Below are 17,133 nucleotides of genomic sequence, written 5' to 3'. Positions count from 1 at the left end.
CTCCGAATGCGTTGTGAGCTCCAGGAGAGCAGAGTGGGGCTGTCATTATCCTTGGTCACCACTGTGTCACTAGCAGTGCCTCGCACAGAGCTGGGAACAGAGGAGGCACTCGGGGATCATATGTGGAATTAAAGAATGAGTGAACGGGGAAACTGAGGCCAAGTCAATGACAGAACTGGGATTCAAACCCAAGTCTGTACTGAGAGAAGGAACCTAGTTTGATATCCTGCCATCTCTTCTCCTTTAAGCCTTGCCCAGAGCCCGGGCACACTAGAGGCGTTCAATAAGGGCACTGAAATCAAACGGCTTGGCAACCCAAGACGCTCAGGGCGACAGGGCGACAGCTGTCTCCAACCCAAACCTCAGGACCATAGAGAGCTGCAGTCCTCCAGGACCATAGAGAGCTGCGCGGGGATCGCCCCTCTACTCTACTCTCTTGGGGAACGTCGGGAACGGGCTACAGGGCTAGAGAGGCCGGAAGTGCGGCGAGCCTGGGGCCGCGCTGGCCGCGGGGGCGGTGGGAAACCTCTATCTCCCTTCGGTCTTCTCCTCGCGGCCCGGAGAGGAGGTGGGTCCTCGGGGAGCTAAGACAGCCGGGCTAGGGCAAGAGGGGTCGGGGGTGGAGATTGCCGGTGGCGACTGGCAGCTGCCAATCAATCGGTACAGCGATTGAGGAGGTGGAGCGAGGGGAAGGCATCCAGGTGCGAGCCTTGGGGGCGGGGCGGACGGATGGTTGGGGACAGTGGTCGGGCCTGGCAAACGGAAGGTGGGGAACTGTGAGGGCGGGAGAAAAGAAGGTTGGGGCCCTGGAGGGCGTGGCGAGTGGAAAGTGTGGACCGGTAGGGGGCGGGGCAAGCCGGAGGTGGTGGCTGGTTGGGGCGGGGCCTTATAGAACCTAGCTCCCTCCCTGGGTGTCTGGAGCTGGACGCTCTCAAGCCCTGGGATTTTTTTTGCGGGGGGCGGGGGGCGACTGTGACTCGGGGGGTGAGTTCCTGCTGGAGAATGCCGATGTCTCATTGGCTCCCAACACCACGTCTTCATTTTCAGGCCCCAGAGGAGCTTGCGATGGATGAAGAGGCAGTGCAAAAGCCCGCCGGCCCACCCGCAAGGAAGAAATTCCTCATTCCTATGGACGAGGGTGTGGTCCCTCCTCCTGGGGTAGGACGAGGAGATGCGGGAACCGCTGAGAGGCTTGGGGGGCTTGGTTAGGAGGAAGGGGCCTGTAGGACCTCAGTGTGGTTAGGAAATGTTGGGGCCTGGGTCACCTTGAGAAAATAGTCCTTTGACCTACGCAGGCCTCAGTTTCCCTATCTGTAAAATATCATAGGAGGGCTAAGGCAGAGTTAGAGAACCGGCACCAGGGGGACTAGTTCTGGAACGTTTCACATGGTCAGCACCTTGGTTCTGCAAAAGCGTGAATTTATTGCTGAACTTTAAGAATTGGAAGGTTTTACGATTTTAAAATAAGTCTGCACATCTAACATTTTTTGGTAAATAAAGGATCTGGCAGCACTGAATTCTCAACCCCACAGGAACACAATTGGCTGGTGCTAAGGCTGCCACCTATGTGCTATGAAGAAAAAGAAAGTAAGCTAAGGATATTGGGTGTGATGGGAGATACTTTAGATATAGAACAGTCAAGGGAGGGCTTCTTGGAGGAGATGATGCTTTTGCTGAGATGTGAAAGAGGTGAGGGAGCAAGCTATGTGATATGGGGGAGGAAGGAAACAGCCAGTGCAAAGGCCCTGAGGTCAGAGAAAACTTGATGCATTTTAGGGCAGGAAGAAGGCCAGTGGGGCTCGAGTAGAGAAAACCAAGGGGGAGGAGATAGAAAGTGAGATCCCTGAGGCTGAGGGGTAGGGACAGCTCTTTAAAAGTCTGGAGGGCTGTGGTGATAGCTTCGGCTTTTACTCTAAGGCAGGAGCCACCTCGGGGCTCAGAGCAGAGGAGGGACATGGTATGACTCAGTGTGGGGAGCAGACTAGGAGATAAAGGCCAATGAGGGAACTGGAGAGGAAGTGACTGCAGTGGCCAAGGGAGAGAAGGTGGCTGGGACCAGGGTAGTAGTGGCGGAGGAGGTAGGAAGAAGTGGCTGGATTCATACTTCGCGTGCCCACTCACATCTCTTCCCACAGGCCAAGCCTTTATTCAGATCCACACGGAGCCTGCCCACCGTGGAGACCTCACCCCCGCCAGGCCCTCAGACCTACGCTGAGTACGCCCTCTCTGGACCTCCAGGCAGGGCTGAAGCCACACGCCCTGTGGGGCCAGAACCCCTGGCAGGAGAGGCCCCCAAACCAGGAGCAAAATCCAACAGCATCATTGTGAGCCCCCGGCAGGTGAGGACGGGGATGGAGAAGTGGGACTTTGGACTTTCTGGTGGGAAATGCAAGGGCTTTCTGGTTGGCAAGGAAGGTCTGAGTTCCACCTGTTGTGCTCTCAACAACTCCAGTCATCCATTCAGCTAGTGTGTGTGGGTTGAGGATGCCCCATGTCCTAGTCCTTTCGGGCTGTTCTAACAAATACCATAGACTAGTGGCTTAAACAGTGAACATTTATTTCTCACAGTTCTGGAGGCTGGGAAGTCCAAGATCAAGGTGCTGGCAGGTTCCATGTCTAGTGAGGACCCGCTTCCTGGTTCATAGCCAGCTGTCTTCTCACTGTGTCCTCACAGCTTCAGAAGGGGCGAGGAACTCCTGGAGTCTCTTTTATAAAAACACTAATCCCATTCATGACACTTCTGCCTTCATGACCCTATCACCTGCCTTTACCTCCTAATAAAGAATCTGCCTGCAATGCAGGAGCCGCAGGTTCGATCCCTGCACTGGAAAGATCCCCTGGAGGAGGGCATGGCAACCCACTGTAGTATTCTTGCCTGGAGAATCCTATGGACAGAGGAGCCTGAAGGGCTACAGCTCATGGGGTTGCGCAGACTGAAGTAACGTGGCACACAGCACGTATCATCACATTGGGGGTTAGAATTTGGCCTATGAATTTTGGGGAGACACAGACATTCAGTCCATAATGCCCCAACTCTTTTAAAAAATGATATTTATATACATATTTATTTGGATGCACCAGATCTTAGTTGCAGCAGATGGGATCTGGTTCCCTGACCAGAGATCGAACCCAGGCTCCCCTGCTATAGGAGCTCAAAATCTTAAACCCTGGATCACCAGGAAAGTCCTGCCCCACCTGTTCTGGTTGGGGGTGTGACTGTATTCATGCAGCTATGTCTCCTGACGCCAGTTTTGTCCATTTATTAAAAAACTATTGAACACAGGCCCGAGTTTGAGTCCTGCTCTGCCACATTGCAGCTGTGTCTTCTTGGGCAAGTGACTTAACCCCTCTGAGCCACTTATAATCCACATAGGTGGTCAGAGTTTACCTGATGCTGTTCTAGGCTCTGGGGACAGGAGATAAAGCCTCTGTCATTGACAGGGCTGGCCTCCTGGAGGGAGAGAGCAGCAATACATGAAGATAACAGTAAGATCCACAAACATGAAATGATGCTCAAAATTGTGAGCCATCAGGGAGCAAAAACCACAATGAGACACCACTTATACCCACTAGGATGGCGCGAATCTAAAGGATAGACAATATCAAGGGTGGGGAGGATGGGGAGGAGCCAGAATCCCCGTACACTGCTCGTGGGAATATGAAACGGTGCGGCCACATTGGAAAACAGTCTGGTAGTTCCTCAAATGTTTAAACATAGAGTTACCATATGGCCCAGCAATTCCGCCTCTAGGATATACCTAAAGGTATATCCTAGGTATATACATTTGGGTTTTATACCCTAGGTATATACTGGGTATATATATTTGGGTTTATACTTTTCGTTGATTGTGAAAATGCTGCTGTGAACATTTAGGTACCAGTGTTTGTATGGACATGTTTCCAGTTCTCTTGGGTATTTATCTAGGTGTAGATTAGCTGGGTCATGTGGCAATGCTGTGTTTAACTTTCTCAGGCACCCCCAAATTGTCTTCTAAAAGACTGCACCACTTTATGTTCCCACCCGCCATGGATGAAAATTGCATTTCTGCCATATCCTCCCCACTTATCATTGTCGGTCTTTTGGATTTTGGCCATTCTAGGAGGGTGGGAAGTGGACAGAACAATCCTTTAAAAATTCAAATCGGATTCCGCCTCTCCCTTACCCAAAGCCCTTCCACGGCTTCTGGCGTCTCAGGTCGAGATGCCCCAGGGCTGCAGACCCTTCCCACCCCAGCTTCTCTGACCACACACCACCCCTCCTCCCCCCGCGAGAGCAGATCCCACACCTTCATTCGAGCCGAATTCCACTTCACTTGATGATTACATGTTCATCCCCCAGGTGCTTTTTTGGAGGGCGCTGTGCTGGGTCTTTGTTGCTGCACACGGGCTTTCTCGAGTTGTGGGAAGTGGCGGCTCCTCTCTAGTTGCGATACGCGGGCGTCCCACTCCGGTGACTTCTCTTGTTGCAGAGCGCAGGCTTGATAGTTGCAGTTGTGGCGCATGTGCTTAGCTGATACACAGCATATGGGATCTTCCCAGACCAGGGATCGAACCCGCATCTCCTACATTGGCAAGTGGATTCTTTACCACTGAGCTTCCAGGGAAGTCCCCCAAGATGCTTCTGTTTAATGTCTGTGTCCCCCACAGGGGCCAGGATCTGTGTCCTCTTGGTCAGACTTAGACACAAAGTGGGTTCTCAGATACCTATAAATAGATCAATGCTTGACTTGCTCAGAGTATTTCCATCCTGGGCTGCAGAGTAGAGTGTGAGGGGGTGTTTAGAGGGAGGCGTCTGCTCAGCAGATGCCAGGGGTCTAACCGTGTGGAGGGTCACAGGCACTGTGAGGAGCTTCCTCCTGAGGGCACTGGGGAGCCACAGCAGGGCTTAGAGCAGGAAAGGGCAGGCTTGTGCTTTAGGAAGAGCTGTCTGGCTCCTGTTTGGAGGGTAGCCAGGAGGGGCAGGGGACCAGGAGGAGGTGGGGTGGGAGCCGTGGCACTGGAGGGGGAAGCATTTCTGGGGGATGCTTAGAAGCTCAGTGTCCCACTTGGGGGAGGGGAGGGAGAGGGAAGCCCTGGGTCTCTGGATGCTGGGGCCATCCCTGAGTTGGGGCTGGGAGGGGGAGCAGGTATGGGGGCCAGTGAGGTAGGTGTCCAGTGGGCCACAGGACACGTAAGCTGGGGCTGGGGGAGATCCAGGGACCCTTTGGTTAAGGCTGAGGGCCAGGGACAGCTTCCCTGGTGGCTCAGTGGTAAAAAAAATCCACCTGCCAATGCAGGAGACGTGAGTTCCATTCCTGGGTCAGGAAGATCCCCTGGAGAAGGAATTGGCCACCCACTCCGGTATTCTTGCCTGGAAAATCCACCAGAGAAGCCAGGCTACAACTGAAGCGACTAAAGAACAGGGCTGGGGAGAAGGGGCCTAGGCCAGAGCACCTAGAACATTCCAGGCTGAGGAGGGGGGTGTCTGGGGAGAGGAGGAGAGCAGAGCTGGGGAACCCCGGGTGCTGAGCAGGAGGAGGGTGGGGAGGGATGGAGCAGTGGTGGGAGGACGGCCCTGGGGTGGTGCTGAGTGGGGTGGTCCCAGGGCCCCCTGCTAATGGCTTTGCTCCTCCCTCCGCCCAGAGGGGCAACCCAGTCCTGAGGTTCGTGCGCAACGTGCCCTGGGAGTTCGGGGACGTGCTCCCCGACTACGTGCTGGGCCAGAGCACCTGTGCCCTCTTCCTCAGGTGAGTGCTCTGGGTGTTCTGGGCTGTTGGGAGCGGGGAGACCTCCATGCACGGCCCTGTCACCTCTGGGCCTCGGTGTGACCATGTGGAGGAGGCAGGGATCTTGGCCCGCAAGTGCCCAGAACGAGAGCTGAGGTCCCGGGTCCGAGGGAGGAGAGGCTGGGGGCCCGAACTCCTGTATCTGAGGGAGGAGGGGTCCTCATGTCACGGACCCTCAGAGCTGGAGCCAAGGTTTCTGTATCCTTCACCAGTTAAACAAGTTTCCCCTCTCCACTCCTGGAGGCCCTTCTCCAGACAGAGCCAGACGGGAAGTTAAACTTCTTATTCCTGTCCTCCCTGTGGGATATGGAGCTGACGGCTGCTGGGCAGAGACGCCCCTTTGTTCCTGGGTGGCAAAGCTGTCCCACCCCTCCCTGCCAGCACCCTCAGAGGCCAAAGCAGGCAGTCCTGGGGGCGGGTAGGTGGGCCCTGCTTCCCCAGACCAGCTGTGCAGTGCCCCGTGACCCTAACCCCCCGGGAACGAATAGTCTCTAGGGTCTCCTGTGCTCCACCCGAAACCCAGAGGTCTTCTCTTCCTTGGTGAAGAATCTGGGGGTCCACCCTTCCAGGGAGCCAGAGCCAGGCAGCCCTCACTGCCAGTCCCTACTGTGATCCCTTCTTGAAGGGTGACCTTGGGCAAGTCACTGAACCTCTCTGAGCCTCAGACCCCGGCAAGCCTGTCTGCCTCACTCTCCAAGCCCTCCAGCCAGAGGGAAGGAGGGCGTTTGGGGTGTCTCAGCCAGAGACCTCCCAACCCGTCTCTCTCTCGCCCCACCCCACAGCCTCCGCTACCACAACCTCCACCCAGACTACATCCACCAGCGGCTGCAGAGCCTGGGGAAGAACTATGCCCTGCGGGTCCTGCTTGTCCAGGTAGACGTGGTAAGCAGGGGTCACTCCCCCAGGCCTCAGTGTCCCTATCTGTGAAATGGGGAGCCTTGGACCTCCTGGTGGCCAGGTGGATGTTGAGTCCTTTCCAAGGAGGAACACAAGTCGGAACCTCAGTGGGGAGTTTCTTGCATCTGAGCTGCAACCTGTGTTGGCGAGGAGTTGGGATGGTCAGATTACCTATCTCCTCCTTCTGCACGCACCACCCCCTCTTCAACCAGGCCCAGCCCTCTGCCACCTAAATACTTCTTGAACCTGTTTCTTTCTGTCTGTCCTTGCAGCCCCACCCTGATCCAGGCCCTTGCTTCTCCTGCCTGGGTCTCTGCCCCAGCCTCTTCTCATCTTGTGGCCTCCAGCTTTGCTCCTCTGCAAGCGGAGGGCTGTTCAAGCACACAGATCTGAGGTCCAAACCCCCCATAGCCCCCCAGTGCCCTCTGTGAAGCCCTGCATGACCCAGTCCCTGCCCTACTCTCCCAGCTCATCTCTCAGCTTCCAAAGATCAGCCTTTCATTTCACATCTTCCATCCCATAGCAGTGAATTTTATTTCCTCAAGCCCTTTCTCCCTTCCCTTCATTGCACACACTGTTCCCATCTGAAATTCCCTTTTCTACTGTCCTTTGTTACCCTCACTGCTCATCCTCCTTCAGGTCCCAGCTCAGATGTCCCCTCCTCCAGGAAGCTCTCCCTGATCCCCCAGGTACGACAGATGCTCCTCTGGCTTCTCCATCTCAGCCCTGGGCACTCTGGGTCATCACTGTCTAGGGATGGGTCTGTCCCCCTCGTCAGACTGTGAGTCCCCAGAAGGCAGAGTCAGAGCTGGCCTGGTCACTGCTGGGTCCTGGGACTGCCCCGCCCGGGTCAGGCACCCCATCGGAGAATAGGGAGTATCAGTTGAGTGAAAGGCTTTTGGCTTCCTAAGGTGCTTAGCTTTTAAGACTCTTTAACTCCTTGCTTTCTCCCAGATCCCTCATTCTGGTTTTCTTCTCTCAGAAAGATCCTCAGCAGGCCCTCAAGGAGCTGGCTAAGATGTGCGTCCTGGCCGACTGCACCCTGATCCTGGCCTGGAGGTGAGACAGAGGCTCCCCCTCAGGTCAGGCTCCATCCCGAGAGTTCTCCCCACTTCCACCCCCAGACCTTCCTTCGTCCTCCCAGGAATGCCCTGTGTGAGCCTGGTTCAATTTCTTTTTTAAAATATTTTGTTTATTTTCGGCTGTGCTGGGTCTTCGTTGCTGCGCACGGGCTTTCTCTACTTGCAGCGATGGAGCGGGCAGGGGCGGCTCGCTAGCTGCGGTGCGTGGGCCTCTCACTGCGGTGGCTTCTCTTGCTGTGGAGCACGGGCTCGTGAGCGCACTGCCTCAGTAGTTGTGGCGCACAGGCTTAGTCGCCCTGAGACACGAGGGATCTTCGTTCCCCGACCAGGTGTCAAATCCATGGCCCCTGCACTGATAGGCGGATTCTTAACCACTGGACCACCAGGAAAGTCCCTGGGCTTCAATTTCTTTATCTGTAAAATGGTCTTAATATCTTTCTTATAGCTGTAGGCACAAAAGAAGGTGACATAGATCAAATTCCCAGGACCATGCTAGGTACTTACGAGTTAGACGTTAAACCTGGCTGAACAATTAATTCCAAGTCTAGGTTTATAAAGACCATTTTGATTGGTTCTCCACAGGGAAAAGAGATCCCTTCCTCACACCATAATCAGAATGAAATCTTGATGATTACAGACACAAAAAGAAAAACTACAGTAACAGTATAAGAAATCATCTATCTATCTATCTATATCTATATGTATATATGAATATGACTTCTCTGGTGGCTCAGCTGGTAAAGAATCCACCTGCAGTGCAGGAAACCCTGGTTCGATCCCTGGGTTGGGAAGATCCCCTGGAGAAGGGAACAGCTACCCACTCGTGTTCTGGCCTGGAGAATTCCGTGGACTGTGTATAGTTCATGCAGTCACAAAGAGTTGGACATGACTGAGCGACTTTGACTTTCATATATACATATATAAAATGTTCTTGTGCTGGGAAAGTCTTTCAAAGCAATACTGAAAACCTAGAAGCCATAAAGGAAAAAGCTGGCTGATTTGGAAAATATTAGAATTTTAAACTGCTGGATGGATAGTAAGAGATACTCTAGACAAAGTTAAAAGACAAGTGATGCACTAAGAGGAGACACTTGCTATAAGTGACAAAAAGACTTAAGGTCCCTAATTTACTTTTGGTTTTTTAAGGAAACTTTATTTATGTGTTTGTCTTTGGCTGCCCTGGGTCTTCGCTGCTGTTCACAGACTTTCTCTAGCTGTGGCGAGCGTGGCTTCTCTCGTTGCGGAGCACGGGCTCCAGGGTGCCCGGGTTTCAGTAGCTGCGGCTCACAGGCCCTTCCGCAGTTGCATTTCCTGGGCTCTAGAGTTTGGGCTCAGTAGTTGTGGTGCTCAGGCTTAGTTGCTCCGAGGCAGGTGGAATCTTCCTGGACCAGGGATCTAACCTGTGTCCCCTGCATTGGCAGACGGATTCTTATCCACTGCGCCACCAGGGATGTCGTAAGATCCCTAATTTATATGTTTACATGTAAATGTTATATTTATACAGTTCAAAATATTTAAAGTTATATTTACAATGTCTCTAAACATGTATTATGTATTTATATGTAGAAAGGACCTCCTACTAATTGGTAAGAAAAATAGCCCAGGAGCTCCCTGGTGGCCTAGTGGTGAGGGGATCCTGGTCTTTCACTGTGGTGGCCTGGGTTCAATCCCTGGTTGAGGAACTGAAATCCTGCAAGCCATGCAGTGCTGCCAAAAAAAAAAGCCTGATTTTAAGTCTAAAGCAGGTTGTCAAGAAGACATGAAAAAACTGTCAGCCATGCAGCTTGTCAGGAAATGTCAATTTTCGAAGAACGAGGTGTTATTTTTCACCCATTAATTTGGTGAAAACGTCAAGAAACAGGCACCTGCATGCTTGGTTAGCAGGAGACCTGACTGGTGATTAAAGCAGAAAACAGCCATGCTCTTTAACGCAGCTCTTCACCCTGTGAGCCTCCGTCACCCCTCAGGTTTAGCTCAGTTCTGACACTCTCTGCCTGGAGGTAAGGTCGGATCCCCCAGGTTATGGCTCATAGAGCTGCCCCATCCCACGTACGCTGCAGGCGCCAGTCGCAAGCCCAGGGAATCACCTGTGCTGTGAACAGCGGCTGCAGGTCAAGACCTCCAATGACCCTTCCTCAGGTTTGATTATTTTGCTAGCACGGCTCTCAGGACTCGGGGAACACTTACATTTACCAGTTCATTACAGGATACGCTAAAGGATACAAAGAGGTACGCAGGGCAAGGTCTGGGAGGGTCCTGAGCACAGGAGCTTCTGTCCCCAGGGAGCTGGGAGTGTGTCACCCTCCTGGTGTGGATGTGTTTGCCAGCCTGGAAGCTCCCTCAGTCCCAGGATTAGTGTTGAGATTCTATGGCGGCTTCTCATACAGGCATGATCACTTATTAACTCCATTTCCAGCCCTCTCCCCTCTGGAGGATCAGGGGTGGGGTGGGAAATTCCAAGCTTCTAATGGTGGCTTGGACTTTCCAGTCACCAGCCCCCCATCTAGGAGCCACCCAAGTCACCTCTGTGGAACAGAAGAAGCCCTTGGTGATCTTATCACTTGGGAATTTACGGGGGTTTGGAGCGCTGTCAGAAACAGGGACAGAGACCAGTATATATTTTCTGTTAGCTCGTAGAGGCCTTTTCAGACTGGCTTCTGTGGTTTCTCCATGTCTTTTTATTTTTTTTAATTCATTTGGCTGTAAGGGGTCTTAGTTGTGGCATGTAGGTTCTTTTAGTTGAAGCATGTGGGATAATTAGTTCATGATGCAAACTGTTAGTTGCATGTGAGATCTAGTTCCCTGATCAGCGATCGAACCTGGGGCCCCTGCATTGGGAGTGTGGAGTCTTAGCCAGTGGACCACCAGAGAAGTTCCCCTCCACGTCTTTTCATATCTTGGTAGTTCATTTGCTATCACTTTACTACTGACAGTCTGAATCCACATTCTTTTTCAGCTGTATAGTATTCTACCTGTAGCCCTGTATTGGTGGACACTTGGCTGATTCCCAGGGTTTTGCTGTTACAGGAACACTCCCACTACTGCCCCCAACCCCAGGGATGGGTTTTGAGGCCAAAGGGTAAACGTATTTGTCATTCTGTGCCCTCCCTAGGGGTGTGTTACTGCTATACTTTTTGACTACTTAGAAAAATGCATTTATGTATTAGTTATATATGAAAACAGAAGCAAGTATGAAAAATTGCTCTCTCTTTACTGTGGGAAGTAACACAGTGGAGTGTGGGGAGCCCGGCTGTGTGATCTTGGGCAAGTGACTTAACCCCACTGTCTGTTTCCCCCTCCATTGTCATGGATTGCAAATAGCTGCCTTACAAGATCTCTCAAGAGAGCCCAGAAGCTTCTGAAGATAAAGGGCTTTGGACAGTGCCTGGAATGCAACTAGGCCCCCACCCGGGGAATATTTCCCTTGTCTTTACATCCAAACTAGGGAATATTTGGGACCCATTAAGTAAATGGGGTCGAGGGACTTTCCTGGTGCTTCAGTGGCTGAGACTCCGTGTTCCCAAGGCAGGGGCCCAGGTTCGATCCCTGAACTAGTCAGGGATCTAAATACCACCTGCTGCAACTGAAGATCCTGCCTGCTTAAGACCCGGCACAGCCAAATGAGGACAAAAGTGTTTTTTAAAAAGAAAATGGGGTCGCGCTCTGTCTTCCGATGTGGAAGAATGTCCTGACTGTACTGGGGAACAAAAGTGAAAGTGAGGAAGTGGACACGGCATGTCCTGACCAAATGATTAGAATAACAGTCCCCTCTGCGCCTAGAGCAAAAGCAGCAAAGCCCACAGAAAGACACAGAATTAGAAAAGCGAGTTTTCTTTTGAGAATATAAATCAGTGTTTAATCAGCAAACATTGTCCTCTAGCTAGACTTTGAAGGCTAAGAAAATGCCTCAAGACAGACACTTGAGGAAAAAGGCCAGCTTTTTCCTGGTGTGAATAAACTTGAGTTCCTCTATTACGCACACAGACAGGCCCGTTTCGTGATTTAGTTGTTTCAGCTACTTTTGAGACAGTTAATTACACGTCAGAAAAACCCAGTGCCTAATGGAAACATGAATGGTGACTGTGAGGTTAGTTGCAGCAGTCAGCTTCTAGAACTTTCCTTTTGAAGGTGCACTGCATATAAAACCTCCCTCCCAGAATAGCTAACATTTCGCAACTAGGCTTCTAAGTGCCAGGCATGTCACTTAGGAGTGTGGACTTGTTTAATTGTCATTAGCATCCACCCCTCTTCCGTAGTGGCTGTCAGTAAAGAATGTGCCTGCAATGCAGAGACTGGGGTTCAATCCCTGGGTCAGGAAGATTCCCTGGAGAAGAGTATGGCAACTCACTCCAGTATTCTTACCTAGAGAATCCCATGGACAGAGGAGCCTAGTGGGCTACAGTCCATAGGGTGGGAAAGAGTCGGAAACGACTGAGCGATTCTAACACTTAGAACTCAGCATCCACCCCACTTGACAGGTGAGGCAACCAAGGTCCAGAGAGATGAAAATTGTTGGCCCAGGGTAACTCAGGTGGGAAGTGGGGCCTGAAACCCACTGGTCAGGTTCCCAAACTGTGGTCCTTAGCCACACGTCTTAGAAAAGACCTGTCAAAATGCACCCGCCCAGCAGGGGTTACCACCAGGGGACATTTAGGCAAAGTTGACAACATTCATTTCGCTATATTAGAGTTTGGAATTCTAGCATCAGCAAATGAAATTAATGTAAAACATGACCCCCCTGCCCTCTTCCCCTGACTTGAATGTCTCACCCCAGCCCCGAGGAGGCCGGGCGGTACCTGGAGACCTACAAGGCCTACGAGCAGAAGCCGGCCGATCTCCTGATGGAGAAGCTGGAGCAGGACTTTGTTTCCCGGGTGAGGCACCCTCCCCTCCCTGCCTGGGCCTCCCCCCAGCTCCTTCTGGGGTTCTGAGCTGTAGTCCTGATCTGAAGTCACACCACACCCCCCCCCCACCCAACCCCACCCTCAGCTTCCAATCACTTCTGCCCCAACAGCAGCTAGCAGGGTCTTCCTAAGCCTGCTTTCTTCAGCTCAAAACCCTTGGGTGGGGACTTCCCTGATGGTCCAGTGGCTAAGCCTCCGAGCTCCCAATGGCAGAGATCCTGGGTTCAATCCCTGGTCGGGGAACTAGATCCCACATGCCACAGCTAAGAGTTTGAGAGCCACAACTAAACCTCCTGCATGCCACAACACTTGGCACAGCCAAATAAATAAATATTAAACAAATAAACAAACACCAAAACCCTCCCATGGCTCCCCAGTGCCCTCACCGCACTCTCCAAGGTCCTGCCTGTTTGACCCGGCAGCCCCATCTAGCCCCTGCCTCCTCAATCTGTCACTGCTGTGTCCATCCTGTTCCTTTGTGGATTAGTTGCCTGATCTGGTCCTTCCCCTGTCTCAGCTCCAATGCTTCTTCTCCAGAAGTCTTCCGGGATCCCCAGGTCAGGTCAAGTGCCTGCACTGGGCTCCCTCAGCCCTGCCTGTCTGGGTCACTGTGTCTGGAACTGATCTGCCTCTCACAGTGGACTAGGAGCTCCAGGTGGGCAGGGCTTGGTTTGTCTAAGACCTGCTGTGTCCCCCGCAGCACCAGACACTCGGGGAGTGCTCAGAGAATATTTGCTGAGTGGACTGAACTGGGGTTCCAACGATAGGGTAATGGAGGATGCCCCAGCCACCCTTGTGCAGGGTGTTGTGAGAACCCCCATTTGCTTGAAAACATAGGCCCAGAGAGGTCAGTTCCTATGCCCAGGGTCTCACAGGGAGAAGGCAGTGGGGCCTGGTTTTGAACTCCGGTCCAACTTCAGAGCCTACAGTCTTCCCCAGGGCAGAACCAGCTCAAGATAAATGACTTTTATCTTCTCATCCCATGACCAGCACCCTCTCAGCGAGTTGGGGATCACTCTGAGACGACCTTTTAATCATCAAAACACATAATCAAAAAACACACCCCCAAAGCATTACTGAGCGCTTCCTGCATGCAGAGCAGCCTAGGGACACAGCAGTGACCCAGTGCTGCCCTCACAGGCTCAGTCTTGTTTTCCTTTCTTCTCCCACCTCTGCCCTCCTCTCTCCTTTCCCTTCAGGTGACTGAATGTCTGACCACCGTCAAATCAGTCAACAAAACGGACAGTCAGACCCTTCTGACTACTTTTGGGGTGAGGAACAATTCCCTTGTGCCAATTGACATTTCTACCCACTTTGCTTTTCGAGGAAGCTGCCCACCTATTTCCTTCTACCTCCCAGTCCCCTCTCCTCATCCTTCCTGCCTCCCCTGGCCCCTGCAGGATCTCCCTGTCCTCTAGGAATATTGTACACCCACCAAGCAGCTGGGCGCAGGGGAGGTTTTGGGTTCACCTCCCCTTACCGCTAGCTCCTACCTTCCTCAGTCTCTGGAACAGCTCATCGCTGCATCCCGGGAAGATCTGTCTCTGTGCCCAGGCCTGGGACCCCAGAAGGTAAGAGCCTGGGGAAATGGGCTTGAGGGGCTAAGGGCAGGAGGGAGCCCCAAAGAAATGGGACCTCAGATTCCAAAGTTCTGAGGTTTCAGAAGGCCCAGAGAGGGTGGGGACCAGCCCAACCTCACACAGCCAGTCTGGGATAGAATTTAGATTGGGCTGCTTCTCACCTCACCCCCAGAGTGTCCCCTCCAGGAGAAAAAGAACCAGAAGCCCACTCCGATGTATCAAACAAATGGCTCATTTAATGACCGGTTCCTTTTCTTCCTCCCCCCTCTCCAGGCCCGAAGGCTGTTTGATGTCTTCCACGAGCCCTTCTTGAAAGGGCCCCACTGACCCCAGATGCCAAGGAGGTCCTCGGTGTAATAATAAAGCACTTTTTTCTGGCCCAGGCTCTGGCTGGTGTGCTGGTGTGGTCAGTGGGAGGGGGATTCTCTGCTCTCGCTTTCTGATGGCCCAGGTGGCCACCTTCAGCTTGTCTGAGTTGCAGTCATCGGTTTCCCCGGTGGACACTTACACGGGATCCTGCTGCGGCTTCTTCTTCCGCTTCCTCTCCTGTCCCACGGAAGCCACCTGCCCAGACTCGGGATTCAGCGGGGGCTCTGGCATCTCCTCCTGGGATGCTGTCTCGGGCACCTGGCTTTTCTGGCCCTGCTTTTTCCTCTTCTTAGTGGATGCTGGATCTGCCCTGGCCTCAGGCTGCCCCTCATCTGGCAGCTCAGGCTCCATCATCTCGCCTTGGGGGTCAGTCATCTCAGTCCCGGGCTCTGTCGCTAGATGCCCTCTTTCTTTCTTCTTCTTCTTCTTCTTGATGGATGCTAGAGCTGCCTGAGGCTCAGCAGCACCTGGCAGCTCGGGTTCCATCCCCTCTGCCTGTGGCTCCACCACTTCTGTCCCTGGCTCCATCATCACATTTTGCTGTTTCTCTTTTTTCCTTCTCTTTTTGGGGGATCCCAGAGCTGCCTCAGCCTGTGACTCCACATCAGGTGGCAGTTCTGGCTCCATCACCTCCCCTGCGAGCTCCAGAGGCTTCACCTCTGGCTCTGTCGCCTCCAGCCCTGGCTCCCTCATCCCTTTGTACCTCTTGTCCTTTTTCTTCTTTGAGGATGGCAGTGGGATGGCTTCCTCCTGTGGCTCCGTCTTCACCTGCAGCTGAGACTCAGCCGTCGTCCCCTCCACCGGCTCCATCTCTCCTGGCTCCTTCTGCTGCTTTCTCTTTTTTCTGGGGGACAGGACTGTCTCTTCCAGAGGCTCCCTCTTAACCATGAGTTCTAGCTCCTCCACCATCTTTTCTTTGGATTCTGGCATCCCTGTTTCTGGCTCGACCATTTCTACAAACTCTTTGGGCTTCTTTTTCTTTTTCTTGGTGGTGGATGGGGACAGTGCTCCCGGAGGCTCCATCTCAGCAACGGGCTCTGTTGCCAATGGCTCTGTCACCTCTAGTTCTTTCAGCTGCTGCTTTTTTTTCTTTTTCCCCACATGCAGCTCTGGGGACCCCAAAGCTGTGTCCACCTCCATGGCCCCATGCTCATTCACTGCCTCCTGAGGAACTGAGGCTTCTGGCAAGTGTCTTCTCTTTTTCCTCTTCCCTAAGGCCAAGACCGACCCAGGCCCTGTGACTGGCGGGCTGCCTCCGAAGGCACAGAACCGAGGCCTCAGGCCAGGGGGGATCTGTGGTGGGGGACTTGTGGGAATGGACTGCAGTAGAGTCCCTGTCAGGGATTCCTGGGGACCCTCAAAGATCCTCAGGCTGCCCTGGGGTGCCGGGGCACAGGTGAGTCCCCCTCCTGCCTCCGCTGAGGGGGCCAGCAGGGTTGCTTCTCCTCCAGCTCCCGGGCCACTGCTGCTGAGAACCCGGTAGCGGTGCCGCTTGCCTGCCAACTTGCCCTTCACAATCTGGGAGCCAGAGAGAGGCACGAGTCGCCCATTGAGGCTGAAAGTTGAAAAGAGGAGGGCAGAAGCTTGATCAGATTCTTTTGGTGGGACAGGGGACAGCAGTTGAGATGCAGCATTTCTGGGTTCCCCAGGAAAGGCCCTTTAAGTACCCCACCTCATTCAGCCACTGGGGTGAGAAATGTTCCTGGGAGTTGGCATGGGACCTCTTACCAGTCTGGAGCGAAGTCTACAGGGGCCTGGATGAGCCACAGCTCTGTATCTGGGCCGGTCAATGCCTCCAAAGAGAAGCGACTGTGTTCTGAGGCTGGGGGCGTCGCAGTAAAGTTGGGGGGACAAGAAAACCGAGCAGCACCTGCAGAAGGGGAACTGGTCATTTGTGCCGGTCCAGTCCTCCAGGGCGCCTATCAGTCTATTGGTCTCAACTTCTTGAGCGCCCCAATCCTCTTACCAAGGCTTTCCTCTCTCCTGTCTGTTCCCCAGAGGCGCGCCTATATCCGCCATCCCAACTCTAGTTCTCCCCACCAGTATCCCCCTCACCCCGACCCTCAAATATCCTCTATCTGAATGCCTCCCCGTCCCCACTATCCCCCGGGGGATACGCTCTCCGCTTCGTCAGATTCTTTTAGTGAGACGGGGGGCAGCAGCTGAGAAGAGGCATTTCTGGGTTCCCCAGGAAAACCCTTCTAGACTTCCCCCAGGTTTAGCCACTGGGGTGAGAAGCATGGTTCGGTCTCAGAGGATGTCTCTTTTTTCCGTCCGAACGTTCTAGGGGGCCCCTTTATCCTCCCGCCGGCCAACTCTCTGCACCCCGTCGGCCCGCCGTGAAGCAACTCACCGCCGGACGGGGTCCCCGCCATCCCGGGACCCATGCCTCAGGTAGACCAAGCAACTCAGGCCCCGCCGCCGACCACGTGGAACCACGGGGGTGGGACCTCGTATGGGAGCGTCCATGTGGCACGGGAGCGCGGGAGGTGTCGCTCGGAGCTCTCTCTCTCTGAGCATAACTAGGGGAAATTGC

The 17,133-nt window shown here is 53.5% G+C and overlaps 2 protein-coding genes across 4 annotated transcripts; one reads left to right on the top strand and one right to left on the bottom strand.

Annotated features, from left to right (window-relative positions):
• Nucleotides 1-422: 422 nt before the first annotated feature.
• ERCC1 (ERCC excision repair 1, endonuclease non-catalytic subunit) lies at nucleotides 423-14,630 on the top strand. Of its 3 annotated transcripts, none has more exons than XM_065926317.1 (10): nucleotides 423-568; nucleotides 1,048-1,158; nucleotides 2,136-2,339; nucleotides 5,623-5,726; nucleotides 6,548-6,638; nucleotides 7,645-7,721; nucleotides 12,519-12,618; nucleotides 13,848-13,919; nucleotides 14,151-14,219; nucleotides 14,502-14,630. In XM_065926317.1, the coding sequence occupies exons 2-10, from the start codon at nucleotides 1,066-1,068 to the stop codon at nucleotides 14,553-14,555; spliced, it is 864 nt and encodes a 287-aa protein (XP_065782389.1). In that variant the 5' UTR covers nucleotides 423-568; nucleotides 1,048-1,065; the 3' UTR covers nucleotides 14,556-14,630. The 3 variants fall into 3 exon arrangements, with proteins under 3 accessions (XP_065782389.1, XP_065782387.1, XP_065782388.1); XM_065926315.1 differs by having other exon boundaries at nucleotides 6,548-6,647; XM_065926316.1 differs by having other exon boundaries at nucleotides 568-701; nucleotides 6,548-6,647.
• POLR1G (RNA polymerase I subunit G) lies at nucleotides 14,238-17,063 on the bottom strand. The gene is made up of 3 exons (XM_065926314.1): nucleotides 16,951-17,063; nucleotides 16,326-16,467; nucleotides 14,238-16,152 (listed from the first exon to the last, which is right to left on the bottom strand). The coding sequence occupies exons 1-3, from the start codon at nucleotides 16,982-16,984 to the stop codon at nucleotides 14,733-14,735; spliced, it is 1,596 nt and encodes a 531-aa protein (XP_065782386.1). The 5' UTR covers nucleotides 16,985-17,063; the 3' UTR covers nucleotides 14,238-14,732.
• Between the last annotated feature and the right edge of the window lie 70 nt (nucleotides 17,064-17,133).

The sequence above is a fragment of the Muntiacus reevesi genome, chromosome 2 (assembly GCF_963930625.1).
Source record: "Muntiacus reevesi chromosome 2, mMunRee1.1, whole genome shotgun sequence".
NCBI classification, from domain to species: Eukaryota; Metazoa; Chordata; class Mammalia; order Artiodactyla; family Cervidae; genus Muntiacus; species Muntiacus reevesi.
This window is presented reverse-complemented; position numbering and strand designations above follow the sequence as displayed.